The sequence below is a fragment of the Lithobates pipiens genome, unplaced genomic scaffold (genome assembly GCF_037356315.1).
Source record: "Lithobates pipiens isolate NorthernLeopardFrog02 unplaced genomic scaffold, aLitPip1_a1.2 Scaffold_10, whole genome shotgun sequence".
Taxonomy (NCBI): Eukaryota; Metazoa; Chordata; class Amphibia; order Anura; family Ranidae; genus Lithobates; species Lithobates pipiens.
Genome location: NW_027507686.1, coordinates 166,429,186 through 166,451,873, shown reverse-complemented (window position 1 = coordinate 166,451,873; position 22,688 = coordinate 166,429,186). Strand labels below are relative to the sequence as shown.

At 42.9% G+C, this 22,688-nt stretch overlaps 1 protein-coding gene across 2 annotated transcripts in view; it reads left to right on the top strand.

Annotated features, from left to right (window-relative positions):
- The window catches only part of CDC42BPG (CDC42 binding protein kinase gamma), a 304,707-nt gene that overhangs the window by 256,506 nt on the left and 25,513 nt on the right, over positions 1–22,688 (top strand). For both annotated transcript variants that reach the window (XM_077459264.1, XM_077459254.1), the window contains exons 29-33: positions 8,145–8,207; positions 13,743–14,330; positions 15,427–15,524; positions 21,046–21,130; positions 21,517–21,637. In XM_077459264.1, the coding sequence (XP_077315390.1) occupies positions 8,145–8,207; positions 13,743–14,330; positions 15,427–15,524; positions 21,046–21,130; positions 21,517–21,637 (955 nt within the window). The remainder of the gene's footprint in view (positions 1–8,144; positions 8,208–13,742; positions 14,331–15,426; positions 15,525–21,045; positions 21,131–21,516; positions 21,638–22,688) is intronic.

Genomic DNA, 22,688 nt, shown 5'->3' with positions numbered 1-22,688 from the left:
CATTCATTAGTGAATTAGCACTGGAGGTCCCGCTCCCATTCTTTTCCCCAAAAAGGGCTTGGGGCTAGGCTTAGCGGCCTCTAACATCTTGTAGAGGACTGAAATTGTGGGGTAGAGGGTCCTCAGCTGCCCATAGGCATTCAAATTCGGTGAGATTAGATCTAATCTGTCAATTTTTGTCGCATGGCTACAAAATATTCTAGTTGGCGATACCTCCAGAAATTGAAGGGGAAGCTACCATATCGTTCCTTAAGGGTGGTACGTGGGACCAGTATGTGGCCTTCCACAAAGCGTGCCAGGCTGACAACCCTATCACTCGTGCAACTTCCAAGGAAGGACAGCTGCTTCCTTCCAGCCAAAGGACGGGGGGAAATCGTGGATAATCACCCACGGGCCCCAAACGGAGACGTCTGTGGTGCCGATGCCAAATGGCTATTTCATCTATCCCAGACCCTCAGAGTGTACAGTTAATGGGGAAACCCAGTCAGAGAAACCTCTGTCCCCTGGGGGAACCCAAGGCACATATGAGCCATGGTCTTTTCCAGGGGGACCCAGAGCTTAAGGGCAGAGTGGAACCTCCAGTTGAGAACACGCTGCAGTGCAAATGCTGGATAGTATTGGAATACTTTGGGTACACCTAGGCCTCCTGTTCGCTTAGATCTTTGTAGCAACGCCATGGCAAGGTGTGGTCTCTTACTGGCCCACACAAAACGAATGAAAAGGCTGCGGAGCTCCATGAATAAAAGACTAGCTAAGTGCACAGGTAGCATCTGCAGGAGAGAGAGTGAGTATGTAGGGCAATATTGTAATTTTGATAATTGTGCTGCCAGCCCATGTGAAGGATGATCTATCCCATGACTGCAAATCTTCCCAAGCAGAGGGACATAGTTATGTGTGTACAGGGAGTCGGTGGTCAGTGAGCTGAATGCCCAGGTATCTCATAAAGGGTGATGTCCATGTGAAAGGGAAAGATCCCTTCAAGGAGGAGGCCAGGGCCGGGGGAATGGTAATCAGCAGAATCTCAGATTTGGCGTAGTTAAGCATACAGATCTCCCATCAGGTTTGGCAACAAGATAAGGAGACCACTACATCAAAAAGTAAATCATCCGCATATGCAGAAAGCTTATGTTCCAAAGAACCTACGTGCACCCTGTTAATTTTAGGGTTAGATCTGAGTTTCTGCAGCAATGGTTCCAAGACCAGTGCGAATAGGAGGGGTGAAAGTGGACATCCTTGTCTCATGCTATTCTGTATAGGGAACACTGAGGAGAGATTGTCATTCACCTTCACCTGAGCAGTAGGGGATACGTATGTCGCTGAGATCCAGCTCAAACCCAATCACACCAACACTGCATTAAGGAAATCCCAGTCTATACGATCAAACGCCTTTTCAGCGTCGGTAGATGGGATCAAATAGGGAGGCAGATGATTGCACGTATGGGCCCAGTGAATGAGTTTAAGCGCCCTGATGGTTATCCTAGCCTCACGTCCCACAATAAAGCCTATTTGATCAGCATGTATTACTTCAGGAAGGAGGTGTTTGAGGCGATTGGTAAGAATTTTACAGAATATCTTGAGGTCTGTATTCAGTAAGGAGATGGGGCAATAACTCTGGGGGAGGGTATAGTCCTCTCCCCCCCCTCCCCCTCCTTCAGGAGGACCGCTATGTGGGCCAGTGAAGCCCCCTGCGGGAGATGCCCAGTGGTAGCTAGAGAATTAAGAAATGTACATAAAGGGGCCTGGAGCTGATCAAAGAACTTTTGATAATAAGCCCTGGTGAAGCCATCGGGCCCAGGACATTTCCCAGCAGGGAGGGACCTCACAGTGGCCAACAACTTGGTCGTAGATATAGGGAGTTCAAGTCCTGCTTTCTGTTCTAGGGATAAATTGGGTAGCCCAGCTGGAGAAAGGTACATTTCAATATGGGATTGCTTAAGAGCAACATCCAGAGAAAAGGAGGACTCCAGACTGTACAGGACTGCATAAAATTTACGAAACATGGAAGCAACTTTTGAAGTATGCTGGACCGGTGTTCTGTTTGGAGAATGCAACTTATGGACATGGGTAGAAACGCGTTGCGTGTGTAGCACCCTCGCCAGCAAGCTATCGCATTTATTGCCATTCTCATAATACTTATGAGCAACATAACGCAACCGTCTGTAGATTTCGCGGTCCAATTGTTTTGAGAAAAAAAATGCTCGCAGCTCCGCCAGATGGCGAAACGCCTCGGGATCTGATGTTTATGGCATAACTCTGCTTGTTGCAAAGCCCGGAAAACTCTCTGAAAGTCCGCCTGTCTCTCTCCTTCAGTTTGGAGCCCAATGCAATAAGGGTACCAGGAACCACCACCTTATGTCCTTCCCATAAAATACCATTGCTGACCTCACCATTAGCATTTTCTGACGAGGAATGGGATAGTCTCCTGAACCCTGAGACCACCCCAAATTGTCCATTAGGTTCTTGTTTAATTTCCAAGACCATGTTCTGGCCACCTTTTATGGCAGCGAGAACGAAAGGGTCACTGGGGCATGATCCGCGATGGTAATCTGGTCGATAGTGGTGTCTGTCAACAGGTCTAGGGTACCCTGATCGACTAGCATAAGATCGATTCTAGTGTACACATTATGGACAGTAGAGTAATAGCTGTAGTCCTTCTCTGAGGCGTGCAATGCTCTCCAGCAATCCACCAGAGTATGGCGCTGAAGGGCCTTACGAAAATGCCTCAGGAAGGCGTAGCAATGTGTCGATCTACTTGCTAATGTATCCAGAGAAGGGTCAGGGCTAACATTAAAATTCCCGCCCCCCAGGATTAATCTGCCCTCCTGGAAATCCGCCAAGTTGTCTAGGACCATTTCAATAAACAAGAGTTGTTGGGAATTAGGGGCATACAGAGTGGCGAATGTGTACATCTGGCCCATTATGTTTCCTTTCAGGAACACATAACGTCCCTGGTGGTCGGCAATAGCGGTCAGAAGGTAGAAAGGGACAGTTCTTGTGAATGGCTATAGCTGTGGCTTGGGATTTAGGGTTTGGGGAGTTACTTAAGTACCAGTGCGGGAAGAAGTGGGTGGGCAATTTTGGGAGTGAGGCATATGTGAAACGTGTCTTCTGCAGAAACAGTACCTGTGCCCCAAGACGCCTCAGCTCAAGCCATAACCTGTTGCACTTGTTGGGGCAGCACAGACCATGGACATTATATGACACTACCTTAACCATGCCATGTTGCATCAGGAATGGATTGTCCAAATGACCATCCGAACCAGGTGAGAGTATTAGCAGTTCTGAATTCTGTGCAAAGAGGAGAAAAAAAAAGGGGTGAGATAACCAGAACAAAGGATAACCACAATAATCAATGAGAGCGACCAACGGAGGTATCCATGACCTGCCGTGAGCCTACAATCAACTGCTTGCCATGACTCAGGCGGCGCACCCAGCAAGAAGGAACTGCCTAAGTGAGGCAAGATGTCCCAAACAGGGCTAATACCCAATAGAAAAAAAAATTCAGCGTGTTTGACAAGTGCCAGTGAATAAATCCAAAGATGTGAATCCCACATACTCAGCCACCATTCACCTTATGCACTCACATGGAAATATTAGCCGATATGGAAAAATAGGTCATCACTGTGCATTCCCCATTAAGGGGTTAAGTACCTCCTGGACACCACCGAAATGGTCACCAATGCCGCCTTACTGAATGGTTTCTCAGTACCACTAAAGCAACCAACCTCTTCCCAGTGGGTAACTCCAACATAGCTCACAAAAAAATAAAGACAATCCTCTTACGTTCCGCTACATTAAAACCGCTTTTTTTTTTTTTTTAACCACTTGCTTACTGGACACTTAAACCCCCCTCCTGCCCAGACCAATTTTCAGCTTTCAGCGCTGATGCACTTTGACAATTGCGCGGTCATACAACACTGTACCCAAATGAAATTTTTATCATTTTTTTCCCACAAATAGAGCTTTCTTTTGGTGGTATTTAATTGCAGCTGGGAGTTTTATTTTTTGCTAAACAAACAAAAAAAGATGCAAAATAAAAAAAAATTAAAAATCATGTTTAATAGTTTGTTATAAAATTTTGCAAACAGGTCATTTTTCTCCTTCATTGAAGTGTGTGGATGAGGCGCACTGATAGGCTGCACTGGTGGGCACTGATAGGCACAGATAAGGTGGCACCGATAGGCACAGATAAGGTGGCACCGATAGGCACAGATAAGGTGGCACCGATGGGCACAGATAAGGCAGTACTGATGGGCACAGATAAGGTGGCACGGATGGGTGGCACTAAGGGGCACTGATATGTACCACTGATAGATGGGCTCTGATAGGTGGCTCTGATGGGCACGGACATGTGGCACTGGGGTGCAGCACCGTTGTTGAGGCAGATTGTGGGTGGCACTGTGGTCACTGATGGGTGGCACTTACAGGGGGCACGTATTTATTCCTGAGGGGGGCAGGTGGGCACTAGTAAGCTGGCCGTGATCGGGACTGATGTCCCAATCACGGCCGCCGGTGATCGGCTCTTTTTTTTTTCTCCTCGCGCTGTCAGCACGAGGAGGAATAATAGCCAATTACCGGCTCCGTTGTATCACATGATCAGCTGTCATTGGCTGACAGCTGATCACGTGGAAAGGGGTCGGGATCGACCCCTTGCTCGGATCCGTGATCAGGCGAGTCTCATAGACTCGCCGATCACAGAGCGCGCCGCGAGCGCTCCTCGGGGCGCGCAGGCCGCTTGTGCACGGGACGACGTCAATAGACGTAGTCCCGGCAAAGGAGGTCCGCGCTGTAGCCGTCATTTGGCTATAGCGCGGGTCTCAAGTGGTTAAAGATGATAAAATTGCACTCATTCTTGCATACTTCAAAACCGTGCACCTATACAATTTTAAAAGCAGTTGCCCCCTTAAGAGCATATCAGATCAGCAGCCTCCAGTATTTAGTTGTTCACCCACTTACTAAGTACATACTGGTTTTAATATAGCAGAAAGCATGCTGATGATCTTTATTAGCAATAGGAACCATTCAGAAAGGAGGCACAGTGACCATTCCGGAGCTGTCCATGAGGTAATTAACCCCTTAAAGCCTCATTCACACCATATGTGCAGAAAAACGAATGGAATGAAAACATGCATTTTTTGACGTGTGTATAATAATTTGGTCTTGTTCACACCATTTGAAGAGATGTGCATTTTTCTTACGTACAGTACGTCTCTGCAAGGGCACAAAAATTTTTATTCTGTGTCCTGTTCACTTCACAATGTTGATGTCATGTGAGTTTTTCTTGCACAGAAAAATTCTGCACATGATACCAGTGTTGATGTGGGAGCAGGGCTTCTAGAAAACTGGTTTTCTTTTCGCTCTTGCAGAGACAGGTGCAGAAAAACTCACATCTGTGCACATAGTGTGAACAAGGCCTAAAAAGGCGCATTGAGGCCTATTTTTCCATATAAATCAATATCTCTAGGAGACAGCATAAGTGAAAGGTGGCAGAGCACATACGTGGAATTCATATATAGTTAGATTTATTTTCAGGCACGTGTGGTAAACACGCTGGACTTTCACTTAGTGTTGCTAAATCCAGGACCCTGCATTTAGTTTAGTAAATATAAACTGCTAAATACCTTTTCTCATTAGCAGTTAGAGCAGTCTCTTGACTTCTATGTCTGGTTAAAGCCAGTAGGATTTATTTTCGTTTTCTTCTGACGTTCTGTCTGGACAGTGCTGATTGACCCCCCCCCCCCCCCCCCCCCATTGGCCTGATCGCATGCACCCTCAAGAAGCATGTGCTTCCTGACACTATAAACACTGTTATCAGGGGGCAGTGGAAAGAGGGTGGAAGGATCAAACAGCCTTAGGTTCCATAGTAAGTATAACCAGCAAGCTTTACTGCATATACAGACTGATTTTACTGTTGTGGGTTTAGTAACACTTTAATCTTTTTTGTTTCTTTTTTGTTGATTTATTATTACTTATTTACATTATGTATATAATTGCCAGCATGCTGGTCTGTTTTTGAAAATTTGGCACTGATTGAAAAACACGTTGGACTTCAATTGTAGAAAACCTGATTTGTTTGCATTTATTGTATGAATATTGTATATTTGAAAAAAAAATTCCAACATGCAGCCTATTTTTTGTAAGTTTGTGTTAAGTAGATTTTGGGTGCACAATTGTTATATACAGCTGTGCGGCACTTAAAGTGGTTGTAAACCCATGGGGAAAAAAAAGCAACCTGCAAGGCAAAGGCATAATGAGCTAGTATGTATAGCATACTAGCTCATTATGAAAAACTTACCTGAGAACGAAGCCCACGAAGCGTTCCTCTGTCTTCATGTCCACCGCTGCCATGGATCCTGGAGTGACTGCCCCGGTCTCGCTGCTCCAACACTGTGATTCGCCGGAGCAGTGATGACGTCACGCCCGTGCATGCGCATGGAAGCCAACATTTGTGGCATATCGCCGCGATCTGCGGCCTGCCCAGTGCGCCTGCGTGCCGCTGTCTACGGCGCATGCGCCGTAGACAGCGGTGGCTGTGTTTTTGTAAATATCTCCTAAACCATATAGGTTTAGGAGATATTTATTGGACCTACAGGTAAGCGGATGTAAACTCCCAAAAAAGTTTTAAGACTCGTATCTGTTACAGCAGAGGATGTAATTCCATCTGTGCCCAGTTTTGCCACGAAGAGTTAATCCAGCTCTGAGCAATCCTCTTCTCTTCCGTAAGGCTCCATGCACACTGAAGCTGATAAACTGCAGTTTATTGGAGTTTGGGCGTTTTTTGTAAAAGCCCATAAACTCCACTCTATGTTAGCCTATGTGTCCATGCACACATGGACGTTTTTCAGCTTTAATGAGCAGTGGAGTTTATGGGCTTTTTTCTGAACGCCAGAAATTCGCGTTCAAAGTGCCGTTTTTCAGCGGCAAAAAACGACAAACGCTCATTAACGCTCATTAACGCTCGTTCATTAGTGTTCGGCATTCTATTTTTCAATGCATTGTGGGATTTTTGGAGTGTCCTCTGTGTATTTTTATAAAAAACGCCCATTAACGCTAACGCTGTAAAACGCTCATTAACGCTCATTAACGCTAGTATAAAACGCTGTTAAAAGCAGGTTTTTCAACCAGCGTTTTCTGCCAGCAATCTGGCGTCCAGAAATAGCTTTTTTGAGCTTCAGTGTGCATGGAGCCTAGGAGGAAAACAGACACACAGAGAAATAGGTGTCTGTTTCTTCCCCCTTGCTGTGAGTGACAGGTGATTTCCTTATCTCATGCAAAACATGAGACATTCTGTGTACTTCACATCCCCTCTCATAGGATTGGCTACTCCACACCTCAGCATGATTGGGCATGCTGAATCATGTGGTGACTTTCCTGGGTTTTGACTGGATGTTAGTGATCATGGGGCATAATCCATGAGACAAGCAGAAGTTCAGTGTAAGAAATATTGATGCCTGTCCAAGGGGAGTGTAGAGGGGGGCGGGGAGTCTACTGACCTCACAAATCCACCCACAGTGCCCTGGACAACAGACCTGCCCACAGAATCCAGAGTATTGCAGGGCTCCAAACAGATAAAGGGAAGATATTTGACAGGTAATGATATATGCAGGAGGCATGTATAGCCTTATAGATCAGCACTGTGGAAGTAATGTAGAAATTATGAGTGGGTTTACATGCACGTAAAAATATTTGGTGTAAATTAATCAAAAATTTGAATGGGTAGCATGGTTAGCACTTACGCCTACCAGCACTAAGGTCGCTGGTTAAACCAGCACTACCTGGCTGGAGTTTGCATTATTCTCCCTGTGCCTGTATGGGTTTTCTTTGGCTACTCCAGTTTCCTTCCACACTGCAAACATGCTGGTAGGGTAATTGGCTCCTATTTAAATTGTCTCTAATATGTGTATAAATGAATGTGAATTGGGAACCTTAGATTGTAAGTTCCTTTAGGGTGGGGACTGATGTGAATGTACAATATATATGAAAAGCGCTTTGTAAATTGATGGCGCTATAGTACCTGAAATAAAATGTGTTTTTTGTTTTTAGATTGCGCAGAGGGTATTCTCTTTATCAACCTTGCATAGTGATAATAGAATACAAATATCTGTTTTGAAATTTACAGCATTTGCTTTTTTTTTATTTTTTAGATCAAGAACGAATTGCTTTGGGAACAGAAGAAGGACTTTTCTCACTGCATATGAATAATAATGGTAGGGATGTTTGCAGATAAAAGTTAATGCTATAGTTGTGATCTTTAAAAACACAACTATATTTTATGCTGGTACTTCAAATTAATGTATGTTTAAGAGGTTCACTTCAACTTATTTACTTATCAGAAACTAACCTAGATACGGTGGCAGGGTTTAGTATCTTTCACATATTTGTGACATCTTTCTCCCCAGCTCAACCAATCAAAGGCCGCTTTGAAATTGGAATTAAAGCAGAGGTCCATCCTCCCCTTTAAAAATCAGCAGCTACACATACTGCAGCTGCTGCCTTTTAACATTGGGACACTTTCCTGTCCTGGAGTCCAGCGATGTTGTTGCTGCAGCTGCTGTTTCCATCAGCTGTTGGGTGCTGCTGCCGCCGCCATTGCCAATTGGGGAACCTGGCAGTGAAGCCTTTCGGCTTCACGACCGCGTCCCTACTGGGCATTTGCACCAGAAAGGGGGGAGGGAGAATCAGATAAGTGGAAGTTCCACTTTTGGGTAAAACTCCGCTTCAAGCATTGTAATTATGGATAATGGCGGTGCTGAGCGGCTGACTTCCTGTGACCAACTGACCTATGGAAAGCAAGTGGAGATCACTGGAGTAATGGTGTCTACTTCAGTAATTTCCAGCTTCAGAGGGTGATTTGGCGTATGGTGTATGCAGAGAATTATGCATAAAATATTCATACCATGGAATTCTTTAAAGGTGCTTGAAAATTGCATTGTAGATTAAGACGGGACAGAATTCTGTCAAAAATGGGTTACTTGTGTAGGCTCATGGAGTATAAAACACAAAATATGTAAATACAAGGGTGATCTGCCAAGACAGACTTTATTGTACCAGAGTATAGTTCAGGTATGAACAAATATACGGCCTAAGACTAAATATTCATGTGTTTTGTTTTAAATAACCACATGGTAGTATATTAAAGCATCTCTGAGCCCTAGCTTATACCATAGATATGTGAATATGCATTTCCTTCCTGATCCACAATACTGAGCAGCAGCTCTGTTGCTTGCATTTTCTTGTCTTTCTATTTAAGTATAATGTGTATTTAGTCTTTTTTTTATTTGGGTTTGACTCTTTGGTGCATGTGTATTAGGCCCTTTTCAGAAGGAGCAGAACCCATCAAGCGTATCGGCTTGCTCAGCAGGGAATCTCTCGGCTGATCCCTGCTGAGCAGGATGACAGGTCTACTATGCAGAGCGGACACTGACACAGCCCGAGCCCGCTGTTCTCTATGGGGCGGTCGGATGGAAACAGACTGCTTGTCCATTTCCATCTGTCAACTGCTCTGATCAGCCATCTGCCTGTTTTTAGTGGTGCAGATTCCAGTGGGTGTTATCGGACACATGTCTACTAACATCCGCTGCTCTATAGAGAAGAATGGGTGGTCCGAATCGGTCCACTGGTGTGAAGGGGGCTTAAAAGGGTAAGCTCACCTTTCATGACATGTTACACCCATGTTCAAGGTGCAACATGTTATGAAACGATGGGCCTCTGCTCCCCTGCTTTGACAGCTAGCGGGGATCTTCACCCACCCAGCTGCGTCACTTATTCACAGTGCTCTGTAGATTGAAAACTACTAGTCCTGACAGCCTTAGCAGGTCTTGGTTTGCAGTTCTTGATCAACTACCATGGTGCTTTGAGCGCCATGGTGGTTTTTCTGCTTCTTCCTTTCAGTGTATTGGCTTGCTCATACTTCATACGAGCAAGCAGATACACTGACAGGTCTGCATGGCATCAACGATCTGCTGATCACTGGTGAAAGACTTTACAGGTTTCTACAACACAATAATAAATGCACATTTTTTTTTTACCTACAAAAAAGATTAACTTATACTTTTAAATTAGTGATTAATTCACTACTGGTTAATGTTTGAAATTCACCTTTGTAAATATGCCCATTTCTGTCCTTGGTCTATAAGTGAGGCTTGCATGTCATTGCACGCAAAAACACTTCCTTATCTCTTAATCTGATTTTACTGGAAAGCAATTCCACCACAGAAAAGTTGTAATTTTGTAAAAACAAAAAAAAAATGCCTGAAAAATGTCATACAGTTAAAATAAATTTACAATATGGGAACTCTTTTACCACAAATTGTATTTCTCTTCTTTCAGTCCTGTGAGAAACCAAGACCTGCCACATATCCCTTTATGGTTGGTGACCTGACTTTCTCTATTGCAGTTTAGCAATACAGATTGGTCACCTCCCTGTCCCAAGCTTGTGATTGGACAGTAAAGGAGCATCAGTCTGAGGTCATCATTCTCTCTTCCTGCCAGTATGTTCCTTCACAGCACAGTGCACAGCAGCACATCGAATGGTCTCCTGGAATGGACTCTCCCTATTTCAATCAGAGTGCTGCTGCTACAGAAGACTAGACTAGTTGCATTTCAAAATGAATTTCAAGATTTTTAGCGAAAACATAACTGCTTTCATTAGTGCGTGTGTATACCAACCCTGTCATATGTTAAAGATCCATATGAGATCTTGAGATCTGCCACCAGACTTGGAGATGCAGGGTCCTATTCCCCATAGTCAGGTAAAAATTACTTCCCACTGGGGGAATGGGACTATCCTATAACCCTGAAAAGATAAAACATTTATTAAACAATGAACAATATAAGAGAGACCTCTAATAGTGGTGTTTTTCATCTCTTGTTGGGATTTAAGTATAAAGTTTGTTTTCCCAAAGTATTATTTATGTCGGCCCTTGCATACCACTCCGAGTATGGGAATCTGGACATAAGCTGCGTAATCTTGAAAGGATTTAATACCCTGTTTCTGCAAAAATAATCTCTATCCTGAAAAGACCTGGCCTGATATTCGGGGAGGGCAGCAATATAAGCTCTACCCTAAAAATAAGCCCATGTACAAATAAGCCCATGTACAAATAATCTGTTTTGTGAAAATGTTATATAATGTCCACTTGTCTTCTGTAACTTTGGCGAAAATACCTTATTTACAGCTTTGTTGGGCGCTCACATGACCCACGAGATCTTCTCTCCTCTTGGCTGACATCGGCAGCACCTCCCTCTGCAGTGCTCGGAGTGGGGCTGACCTTGGCAGGCATCTCAGCCCTTCCCTCGGCAGTGCTCAGAGCAGGGCTGAAGTCCATAGGCATCTCGGCCCTTCCCTCTGCAGTGCTCGGAGCAGGTCTGATGTCAGCAGGCACCTCAGCCCTTCCCTCAGCAGTGCTCGGAGCAGGGAATAAGAGCTACAATGGATCACGTGAGCGCCCAGCGGCGCTATAAATAAGGTGTTTTCAACAATAAAGTCACTAAGTTAGACTCGCTGGATGTTATATTTTTACAAAACCGATTAATTATTTTTGGGATTAAAGATGTCATAATGGTGACAGGGGAAGAGAAGACAGGAGACATGGATAAGACATCCCCCGAAAATAAGCCCTAGTGTGTGTGTGTGTGTGTGTGTGTGTGTGTGTGTGTTTTTTGTAGCAGAAATTGATACAAGACCCGGTCTTATTTCCGGGAAACACGGTAGGTGTTCAACAAAAGTTCTTCTGGTATGGGTAGAGATATGCAGTTTAGCATGCAATGGGGTTTATTTACTAAAGCTAAAGAGGGCAAAATTAGTCTAAATTCTGCAGAAAAAAAAACAAGGCGCTTCTAATCTCAGCTTGTTTAATTAAGCTTTAGCAATACAACTTGGAAGCTGATTGGTTTCTCTGCTTTTTGCCCTCTCTAGCTTTAGTAAATAAACCCCAATTTGTGTATGTACAAGGGCATTTTGAGTTATTTTCTAATCTCTGCAATGGTTGGTGGTAAGGGTGAGGTCAATTACCTCGTCATAGTCCAGCTCACAGTCAATAGGCATTTGTGTATCTGACGTTGAAGATATTTTTGTTTTAGGCAGCGGTGGATGTTCGATTCATGGCTGAATAGAAATGACAGATATGGTACAGATCCAATCTAGGGCAGGTATAGGCAGGCTAAACGATGAACCCTGATATCTGGAAGGTTTATGTTCATCTCCAATCAGGAGAAAAGTTTGGAAATATAAATAAATGTGGGCTTTTATTGTGTAAAAGGATGCCATGGCTTTATTTTTGCATCTGTAAATCTTTGTATTTTAGTAATACTGGGATGGACAACATTTGGACAAAGCTCATCATTTTAACAAAGTGGCATCTCCTGAAGCATCAAAGAGGGAGTCGCACCTTACACGTTCAGCTCTCCCCCCAATTCTCCCAATCTGAGGGGATTAATTCAAAGAATATAGCAAAAACAGGGTTCTTGCCTATCTTCAGCACTAAAATGGGTAATAGGATCCTTTGCTATATATAGCAAAGGTAGTTGATTGTCTAGCTCTTTAGCAAAAAAAGGAAAGTACAGCCAAGGTCATGACAAGGGAAAAAGGTGGGGGGAGGGCAAAAGGGGCACATGCCCTGTGGATGTGGGGGCACACTGGGAGCTTTGGTCAAATTAATCTTCTGCTGTCTCACTGATGAGTGAATGCAGAATCACTCCTGTCAGAAGAAGCAGGGGCCTTGACGGCTGTTAGAGGGGAGGATTCTGCATCCTCCTCCCTCCAATAGCAGCATGCAGTGAGCAGAAGAGAGTGGGCACTCATTAACACACCTCAATCTCAGGACTGTGCCCCTGGGAAGTGAGGGCAGACTTCTGGTCTCTCTGCCATGTGACGGATCACATAATCTGAGATGGTGACGCTGCCTTCATTGACTGCTTGCGCCATTCAGAAGGTGGCTTCAACAGTGAGTACACAATAGGCGTGGGAGCAACTTGGCCCTAGACCTTCTCAGATTTTTCTTTTTCTTTTTTCCTTTTCAAGGACACAAAAGACACTGGGTATTTTTTATTTTTTTTCCTTCCAGTGCAGCCACTGACACTTTATTTATTTTTTTCTTCACTGCTGTTAGCCTTATAATTGTTCACTGATTTTTAAAATTCCTAAAGTGATTGTAAAGTCTTGTTTTTTTACTAATAAAATAATGAACATGTTATACTTACCTGCTCTGTGCAGTGGTTTTGGAGCCTGGATCCTCCCCTTCTCAGGTCTCTGGCTGGAGCTCCAGGCCCCTCCCTCCTGTTGAGTGCCCCCACAGCAAGCAGCTTGCTATGGGGGCACCTGAGCCTAGCTGCAGCTCCATTTATCCATTCAGACACAGAGCTGCAGTTTGGCCCTGCCCCCTCTCTCTACTACTTGGCTCCTGCTGTTGTCAAACTCAGTTAGCCGATGACGCTGCTGTTGTCTCAGCCAATTGGGAGGTAGAGTCCTGGAAGGCCGAGGCACTCGTGGACATCACTGGATAGTTATGGGGCTCAGGTAAGTATTAGGGGGGTGGCTGCTGCACACAGATGGCTTTTTATCTTCATGCATAGAATGTATAAAGATAAAAAGCCTCCTGCCTCTACAACCACTATAAGTTAGTTTCAGTGTACCAATAGAAATGCATGTTATAACTGTCAGAACTGAAACCTACAGATGAGTGCTGCCTTTGCTGTACATCAAAATGGACTGACTTCTTTTTCTAAAATTTTGTTTTCTTTAGAAATCACTCAGCTAGGAGATTGTAAGAGAGTACTCTCCCTGCGCTCGATCTCAGAAGTCCAGCAGCTGGTTGTGCTTAGTGGAAAGAGTCACAGTGTTCGCCTCTTCTTTTGGGACCAGATACCAGACTCAACTGGAGTGAAGATCCCTGAGGCAAAGGGATGTCAAGCTATTACATCTGGTCTGGTTTGCCAAGGCTCCACAGCTGTTCTCTGTGCTGCTTCTAAGCGTCAAGTCATCTGCTTCCAGTTGACAAACCGTAAGGGTCCTCCACGGAAGATTAAAGAGTTCCAGGCACCTGGAGTGGTTCAATGCATGGACCTCTTGGGAGAACGAGTTTGTGTTGGCTATTCCTCTGGATTTTCTTTTTACCCTCTCCTAAATGAAGGAGCGCCATTTAACTTACCCCACCCAGATGAACCTAAACTATCTTTCCTGGCACAGACTGCCCATGATGCTCTTTGTGCGGCAAGGCTTACCCTTAGTGAATACTTACTGTGCTTTTCCACATTTGGAGTCTATGTGAATGCCGATGGTAAAAAGTCTCGATCTCAGGAGATTATGTGGCCTGCACCCCCACTTTCATGCTGTGAGTATTATATTATGTTTGTGTGGTGTCTGCTGTGGTACTGCTCTCTGTGGTTATCTAATTTTGTGTTTATATAATGTTTAATGTTCTTGCCTATAAATGGCAAAATGAAAAACATTCTTCTCTTCCAAATCCAATAATCCACTTTTGTCTGGTCAGGCATACTATCCAGGATAAAGGGGTCTAAAGTGCCTGTAGGTAGCAAAATCAAGTGGGTGACTTTTCCATGTACATCTGATATTTGCTTATTGACATCAATTTTTTTTGTAATGGACCAATAAAGAAGAAAAAAAGAGTATGTACGAAAGAGTTGACCCCCTGGCAGAAGGTTGTTGCTTTGTGTGTCTGCTGGGTCCATTGATGTAATCCAGCCCTTAACACACACTTTTTTTTTTTTTTTAACCAGATGTTTAAATATAGTCTTGGACATAGAACTTGCTCTGGTGTATGCACTTTTGTGAGCATTCTATAGGTGTTGCAAAACAAACAATTTATCTGCATCTCATCTCATCTGCATCTCATCAATGGATATCCCATGTAGTTTGAAAACGTAGCTAAGTGGATGGTAAACTGTTATTTCCAGTGTTGGAGAGCCATCAATTTTTCACGTGTGTGTGTGTGTGTGTGTGTGTGTGTGTGTGTGTGTTAGCAATTTTTGTGCTTTTATTCCTGTCAAAATTGAAAGAATAGTATGGCTAAGGCTTTCATTCATCCTAGTAAAGTTTAATATGGCTCTTTAAGTGGGAGTGGAATTATCTGCTGTCATTGGCAGTAGGTTGGAAGGAAGCAAGAGCCTAATCCTTTTACTTTGTGGCCAGGTCTTTTTAGTTTTAAGTATTATCTTGGTAGGTTAAAAAGGTTTTATTTGACCCATAACTCATACCACTTTTACCAGTCTAACCTTCCCTCAATTAACTGCTTTCTAGTGCATGAAGCTCACTAGTTTTAATTATTGGGGAAGGATATATATAATATATATATTATATAAATTTTTATTTTTCAAATAAAAATGTAGTTGTGGATGCTTCACTGGTAAGTGTGAAGTCAGGATGACTGGTCATGAAATGTAACTGATTACTGGTATTTCTTCCTGCAGCATACACATCTCCTCACCTAACGGTTTTCAGTGAAAACGCAGTGGATATATTTGATGTACGAAAAAGTGAGTGGATCCAATCTGTTCATCTCAAGAAGGTAAGCTTTGTCAGCATGTACATACATCTGAATTATTCAATATGATTGAATTTTATGACGTGCACAGTTTTGTTCTGCAGGAAACCAGAGCAGTGCTTACTATTGCTGTAATTTCATGTGCTACAACACAGACATTAGTCCAACATAGTTTGGCAACTTTTGCATTACATGCACAATCGTATGCTGCTTTTAAGTTTGTAAATCAAGAAAAGTTTATAGGCACAGGCAAGTTCCAATAGGTGTTCACTCGTGAAGCAAATTTTTATGCAGTTGACAACGTGCAGAACTTCTACTACTGGTGACACTAGCCACTCGCCTCACCTCATCGCATGGACCCCTGAATAAACAGTCAGGTCAAATGCGCTTTCCCATTCAGTGTTAATGAATGACAGAACATCTCCAATGAGTGTTGGGGTGACCGGTGGGCGGGGAGAGAGGCGTCATACGTGTCCCCTGGGAGCTGTCACTGACAGGCAGTACCTTACCTGGATGGAGTTCTGCTAATCCCAATAAAGAAATCGGAAAGTCATTCATTAACCCTGTTTGAGAAAGCGCATTTGACCTGGCTGTTTATTCAGGGGTCCATGCAAGGTGGGCAGCACTCTCACCTAGCAGTAAAAAGGGCTGCTGGGTCAAATCCCAACCACGACACAACCTGCCTGGAGTTTGCATGTTCTCACGGTTTCCTCCCACACTCCAAAGACATGCTGCTAGGTTAATTGGCTTCTATCTAAATTGGCCCTAGTATATGAATGTGAGTTAGGGACCTTAGATTGTAAGCTCCTTGAGAGTAGGGTCTGATGGGAATGTACAATGTATATGTAAAACGCTGCATAAATTGACAGCGCTATATAAGTACCTTAAATAATAATAATAAATTACGTGAACGGCTAGTATCAGTGGTGGAGGTTCTGCACGTTGTCATCTGCATGAAAATTTGCATCACGAGTGAACACCCATTGGAACTTGCCTGTGCCTATAAAATTTTATTGATCTTACATTAATTATTTTAGTGCTGCACTAACTTTTTATATGATTAACACTGGGATTTGATATTTTGGCCTAGAGTGTCAGCAGCTTATGTATTTTTATATTCAGTTATTTTGCGCCGATTCATGGATAGATCTATTTATCTATGTATCTCACAAAAGTGAGTACACCCCTCACGTTTTTGTAAATATTTTATTATATCTTTTCATGTGACAACACCGAAGAAATGACACTTTGCTACAATGTAACATACTGAGTGTACTGCTGGTATAACAGTGTAAATTTGTTGTCCCCTCAAAATATTGCAACACACAGCCATTAATGTCTAAACCACTGACAACATAAGTGTGTACACCCCTAAGTGAAAATGTCCAAATTGGGCCCAATTAGCCTTTTTCCCTCCCTGGTGTCATGTGACTTGTTAGTGTCACAAGGTCTTAGGTGTGAATGGGGAGCAGGTGTGTTAAATTTGGTGTTATCCCTCTCACTCACTCATGCTGGTCACTGAAAGGTCAACATGGAACCTCATGGCAAAGAACCCTCTGAGGATCTGAAAATAATAATTGTTGCTCTACATAAAGATGGCCTAGGCTATAAGAAGATTAGCCAGACCCTCAAACTCTGCAGCATGGTGGCCAAGACTGCACAGCGGTTTAACAGTACAGGTTCCAATCAGGACAGGCCTCACCATGATCAATCAAAGAAGTTGATTGCATGTGCTCAGCGTCATATCCAGAGGTTGTCTTTTGGGTTATAGACATATAAGTGCTGCCAGAGTTGCTGCAGAAGTTGAAGGGGTGGAGGGTCAGCCTGTCAGTGCTCAGACCATACTCCGCACACTGCATCAAATTGGTCTGCATAGCTGTCGTCCCAGAAGGAAGCCTCTTCTAAAAATGATGCACATGACAAGACAAGCAGACTATGGACATGGATTACTGGAACCATGTCCTGTGGTCTGATCAAGATAAACTTATTTGGTTCAGATGGTGTCAAGCTTGTGTGGCGGTAACTGGGTGAGGAGTACAAAGACAATTGTGTCTTGCCTGCAGTCCAGTATGGTGGTGGGAATGTCATGGTCTAGGGTTACATGAGTGCTGCCGGCACTGGGGAGCTACAGTTCATTGAGGGAACCATGAATGCCAACATGTATTGTTGCATACTGAAGCAGACATGATCCCCTCCCTTCGGAGACTGGGCCACAGGGCAATATTCCAACATAACTCCAAACACACCTCCAAGATGACCACTGCCTTGCTAAAGAAGCTGAGGGTAAAGATGACGGACTGGCCAAGCATTTCTCCACACCTAAACCCTATTGAGCATCTGTGGGGCATCCTCAAACAGAAGGTGGAGGAGTGCAAAGTTTCTAACATCCACCAGCTCTGTGATGTCATGGAGGAGTGGAAGAGGACTCCAGTGGCAACCTGTGAAGCTCTGGTGAACTCATGCTCAAGAGGGTTAAGGCAGTGCTGGAAGATAATGGTGGCCACAGAAAATATTGACACGTGACAGCAAATTTACACTGTCGTACAAGGTGTACTCTCCTTGTGTACATTGTAGCAAAGTGTAATTTCTTCAGTGTTGTCACATGAAAATATATAATACAAAAATGAGGGGGTACTCACTTTTGTGAGATACTGTGTATATATACTTTTAAGTTTGAACATTAGGTAGATATAGTTGACAGGAAACATGCTGACAGGAGGGTACTCCACTGACTGCTCTGTTCTCTCCTCCTGCCAGCATGCTTTGTCACTGTACAGTCAAAAGGTTTAGGGTAAGGTGGAGCAGTAAATCTTTTATTTTTTTATTTTTTTGTCCGGTAAGTGATGTCCTGCAAATGGTTATACTGTTCTCCTGAACCTTATTCACGCTCCTTGATTGATTTAAAAGAGAAGCGTGGGAATTTAAAATAACAATCATACTCCCCTATATGGCTGCACTCCTGTGACCCACATAAGTAGGGTCAAAAGAGCTTTGGTATAGTCCTCCTTCCCCCTGTTGGTGGTCCCTCTGGTGAGGCATCTTAGAATGCTATTTGCTTTTCCCACTGCATGGCCACACGGTCATTTTGCAGTCACCTGAAATAAGTACTCCCAAATCATTTTCCTCTGTAGTGCTAGCAAAACATGTCCTCCAATATTGTACGCCTATCAGGGAATTATTTTCCCTAGGTGCATTAATTTACATTTAGAAATCTTGAACTGCAGTATCTATCCTATAGCCGACTGCATATCCACTGAAGTCCTAACTTTTGTATTAGATCACTATGTGGGATTGTATCAAATGCCATGCTGAAATCAAGATAGGCTATACCCACAGCACCACTCTAGTCTAAAAGGTTAGTGATATAGTCAGTATTATTCTTATCAGTATTGATTCCATTAAAGGCAGAAGTTTTTTTTATCTTAATGCATTCTATTTTTAGTGTGGGAAGCCAGCTATGACTCATTGCAGCTTCACGCCAGCTTCCCACTTCACATGCACAAGCTGCACTGCACTTTGTGAATGTCTCCGCAGCCTTCTGGGGGAATGGGATTTGCCAGACCTAGTGGGAGCAGGTACCTGTCAAAGCTTGATACCTGCCCCCCCCCCCCCCCCAAAAAGAAAACTTTATCCAAAAGTGGAAGAGGAGGTAGAAAAGTGGAACTTTTCCTTTTAGATCAAATTCAGCTTTAATAGATTTAGCCATTCTCTTCTCTTTCTGTACTTTGACAGCTCTGATAATGTTTGTCTTTTTGTCTATTTTTATACACTTTTCTGTCAGCTACACTTTGTTTCCTTGAATTCTCTATATGCTACCTCTTTAGTGAGCCATGTGTTGTGTTTTCTTCCATTTACTCTTACTAGTTTGCCTCCAGGATGGTAGACTTAATGTCCATTAATAACTGACATCTGTCATTTTACTCTAACTTTTTCTAACAAAATAAAAATAAAAAATTCATCCAATTCAGCAAAAGGTGTTCTTTTTAAAAATCCAAAACTTTTTAGTTTGTGAATATGATTTTTCAGTTCTTGATTTTAATATCAAGCTAAACACATTGTTGATCACTAGAACCCGATTTTTATGTCGTGTCAACATCAATCCCTGTTTCTCAGTACTAGGTCTAAAACATGAACACTTCAGATTGGGCTTTTTACTAACCGTTTCAAAGATACCCTATTTAGTGCCTCCATTACATCCCTGATCCTGATTGTATTTTGAGAATTCCAGTTAATATCAGGCGTGTTGAAGTCACCCATAATTAAAACCTCTCCTTTTATTGCCATTTCAGGTATCTCATCAATTAAAGAGGAAGTAAACCCTGGTGGGTTTACTTCCTCTTTGATTACCTGCAAAGGTAAAGCATAATGGACTACTATGCATTGCATAGTAGTCCATTGTGTGTCACTTACCTGACACAGGAGCCAGCGAAGTCACCGCTGTCCCCTGTAGTTCTGAGCGTCCATCTTCTTGGTGGGTCTCGCTGCTCTGGTGCTGTGATTGGCCAGAGCCGCGATGACGTCACTCCCGCGCATGCGCACGGGAGCCGACACTTGCGGCATATCGCCATGATCTGCGGCCTGCTCAGTGCGCCTGCGCCGTAGATAGCGGTGGCTGTCTTCGGGTAAATATCTCCTAACCCGTATAGGTTTAGGAGATATTTCTTGGACCTACAGGTAAGCCTTAATCTAGGCTTACCTGTAGGTCAAAGTGGTTTGTAAGGGTTTACAACCACTTTAACACCTGCACATAACACTGATATTGATATTTTTTATTGCGGTCTGTGTCCTTGTATGGAAGAGTTACCATATTTGTTCAGGTGACTTATCACCAAAAGTGAAAGAAAAGCACAAATGTGAGTGGGGACAGGGCTTTTCCTTGTTTTGGTAGGAAATATTCTCACTTCCTGCTGTGGCTATGGGACAGAGAGAAGGTAAATCTCTCCAATGGGGCACAGATGGCAAAAATGACAGGGGTTAGGACCATGCTTGTTTCCAAAATGGAAAAATAAAAAGTTTGCCCGTTTTTTATTTCTACTTAAACATTTAAGTGCAGTTTTGGCAGATAAGTATTTTTCTGTACTTGCAGGGTATTTTTTTTTTCTCATTGAGATACTATACACAAACATTCATTGCACGCACTGGGGCATAGTTTAGCCTACCCAATGCTTAAGTCGTGTTCTCAATGTGGGTAACTGTTCATTGGTATGTGATCTTTAGCCTTGCTACTATATCCTTATTATGACTTCCATGCTACATCTGTAAACTTGCTGTTTTAACTTCACTGTAATCCTTGCCTGGTATGTTCAAGACAGCATTTTATATATTATACACCTCTGGTATAAGTATTTATAAAATACTGCTGGACAAATGTAATTATTGTAAAAGAGAAATTATAGTTGTATGAGGATTTAAAAGCACAGTTCTCAATGAGTCCATAGGAAATGTACAACTCCGTAATCTAGCAACTGATCAGTTTATTCTAGATCAAATGGCATTCATTGGTTTTGTTATATATGTAATGTATATACATTCACTTTATCAATAGGTTCGACCCTTAAATCAGGAGGGATCTCTCTGTGTTTTTGGAACAGAGAAAATCCGCTTGGTGTATCTGCGTAATAAATTGGCAGGTTAGTATGCACATTTTACTTTTCTGTATTTGCTTTTTATTTTCTTAAAGCATAAAATTTGATATCTTTAAGAGGAAAAATTGTGGCATATCACAGAGAATGAGTAAAGCCACACAATATTCAAGAAAAAAAAAGTGTAACCCAAATATTCAAGACACTTGGCCTCCTATTCATGGGTCAGCAGCTGCTGGCAAAGTGATTTACTGCGGATGGTGAGTTAGCAGCATTGCTCATGTGAAAGGGGCCTCGCTTCTTATTGTATTTTTTTTTTTTAAGAATACGTACGAATGCCCAAGGTAAGTTTGTTGGCACACTATTTTGAATTAGTCATTATGTACTACTTCTGGAAATGTAAAATTGTCTCATGTTTTACCTGTTCCCGGCAGATCAAGATGAGTTTGAAGTGCCTCAGACATCAGACAACAGTCGGCGGCAGCTGCTTAAGACTAAAAGCAAGAGGCATTTCTCTTTCCGGACTACAGAGGAGGAGCGGCAGCAGCAGAGAAGGTTGTGTTCATAGCTGTGTTATAACGTGTACTGTTGAATAATGGCAGTGCCTTACCAAAGGAGAATATGTAAATCCAGAGGCGTAAATGGAACCTTCAGGTTCCCAGTGGAAGAAACCATAGGGGGCCCCCCTGACCCAGCCAGGGTCCTTCCGCCAAGCCCAGTTGCAGGTGGAATCTTTGTGACCCTGGAATTTCTGCCACTGGTGTCAGTTTTTTTTTTCTTCCTATTTTTATTTACTTTTTTTGGGGGGTTTGGTGAAATATCAGGGGTCTAAACAGTACTCTGATGTTTCACCTTTGAAACAAAGAAAGGAGATTGAGGACACAGCCCTTAATCTCCATCTCTGCAGCCTCAGCTGCACAGAATGAATGGACAATGATTCACAAACTGAAGCATAGTAAATGGTTTACTATGCCTCAGTTATGAATGGAAAGAGTCGGTGAACAGTACCAATGCCCTAGGTTGGAATAGGGAAGGCAAACTATAAGCTGATTTAAACTGTAGCTTCAAAGTAAAACTCCAACTAAACTTTATTTTCTTTGAAAAGAGTGATGAAATTAAAATATCCAAATACTGAAATGTGATCACAGAAATTTAGAGACTTTGGAAAACAATGAAAATATTTGGTTACCCAGGAGGATTCTTTGGCCTGTGAAGGCTTACTGACTCTCCTTGGCTGTGGTCAAGGGGTGTTTGGGTGCTGAAAATCTAACTGCCATATACTGGCCCTTGGAACAGACCTTTCAACTGCTGAAGAATAAGCAGTTTAAGTGTAACTAAAGCTAAATCTTTGTTTTTTTGTGGTACTCTCTGCTTTTAATTGCTGTGTATACCCGTTGGTGAAAGGTGTAGGAAGGTCAATAAAAAGTAGATTAAGGTTCTAGATTTTATTGTAAAGAAGAAAGTGTTTTTTGATATCGTGCCCTTTTGGGAGACCTATCAGTTTCTGCTCTATTGACAAAGGATGTGCAGAAAAATATCTCCAGTAGTGACACAGGAACCAATAAAAACCTTGCAGTGGTTTTAAGTTTCCTAATTTATGAAATGA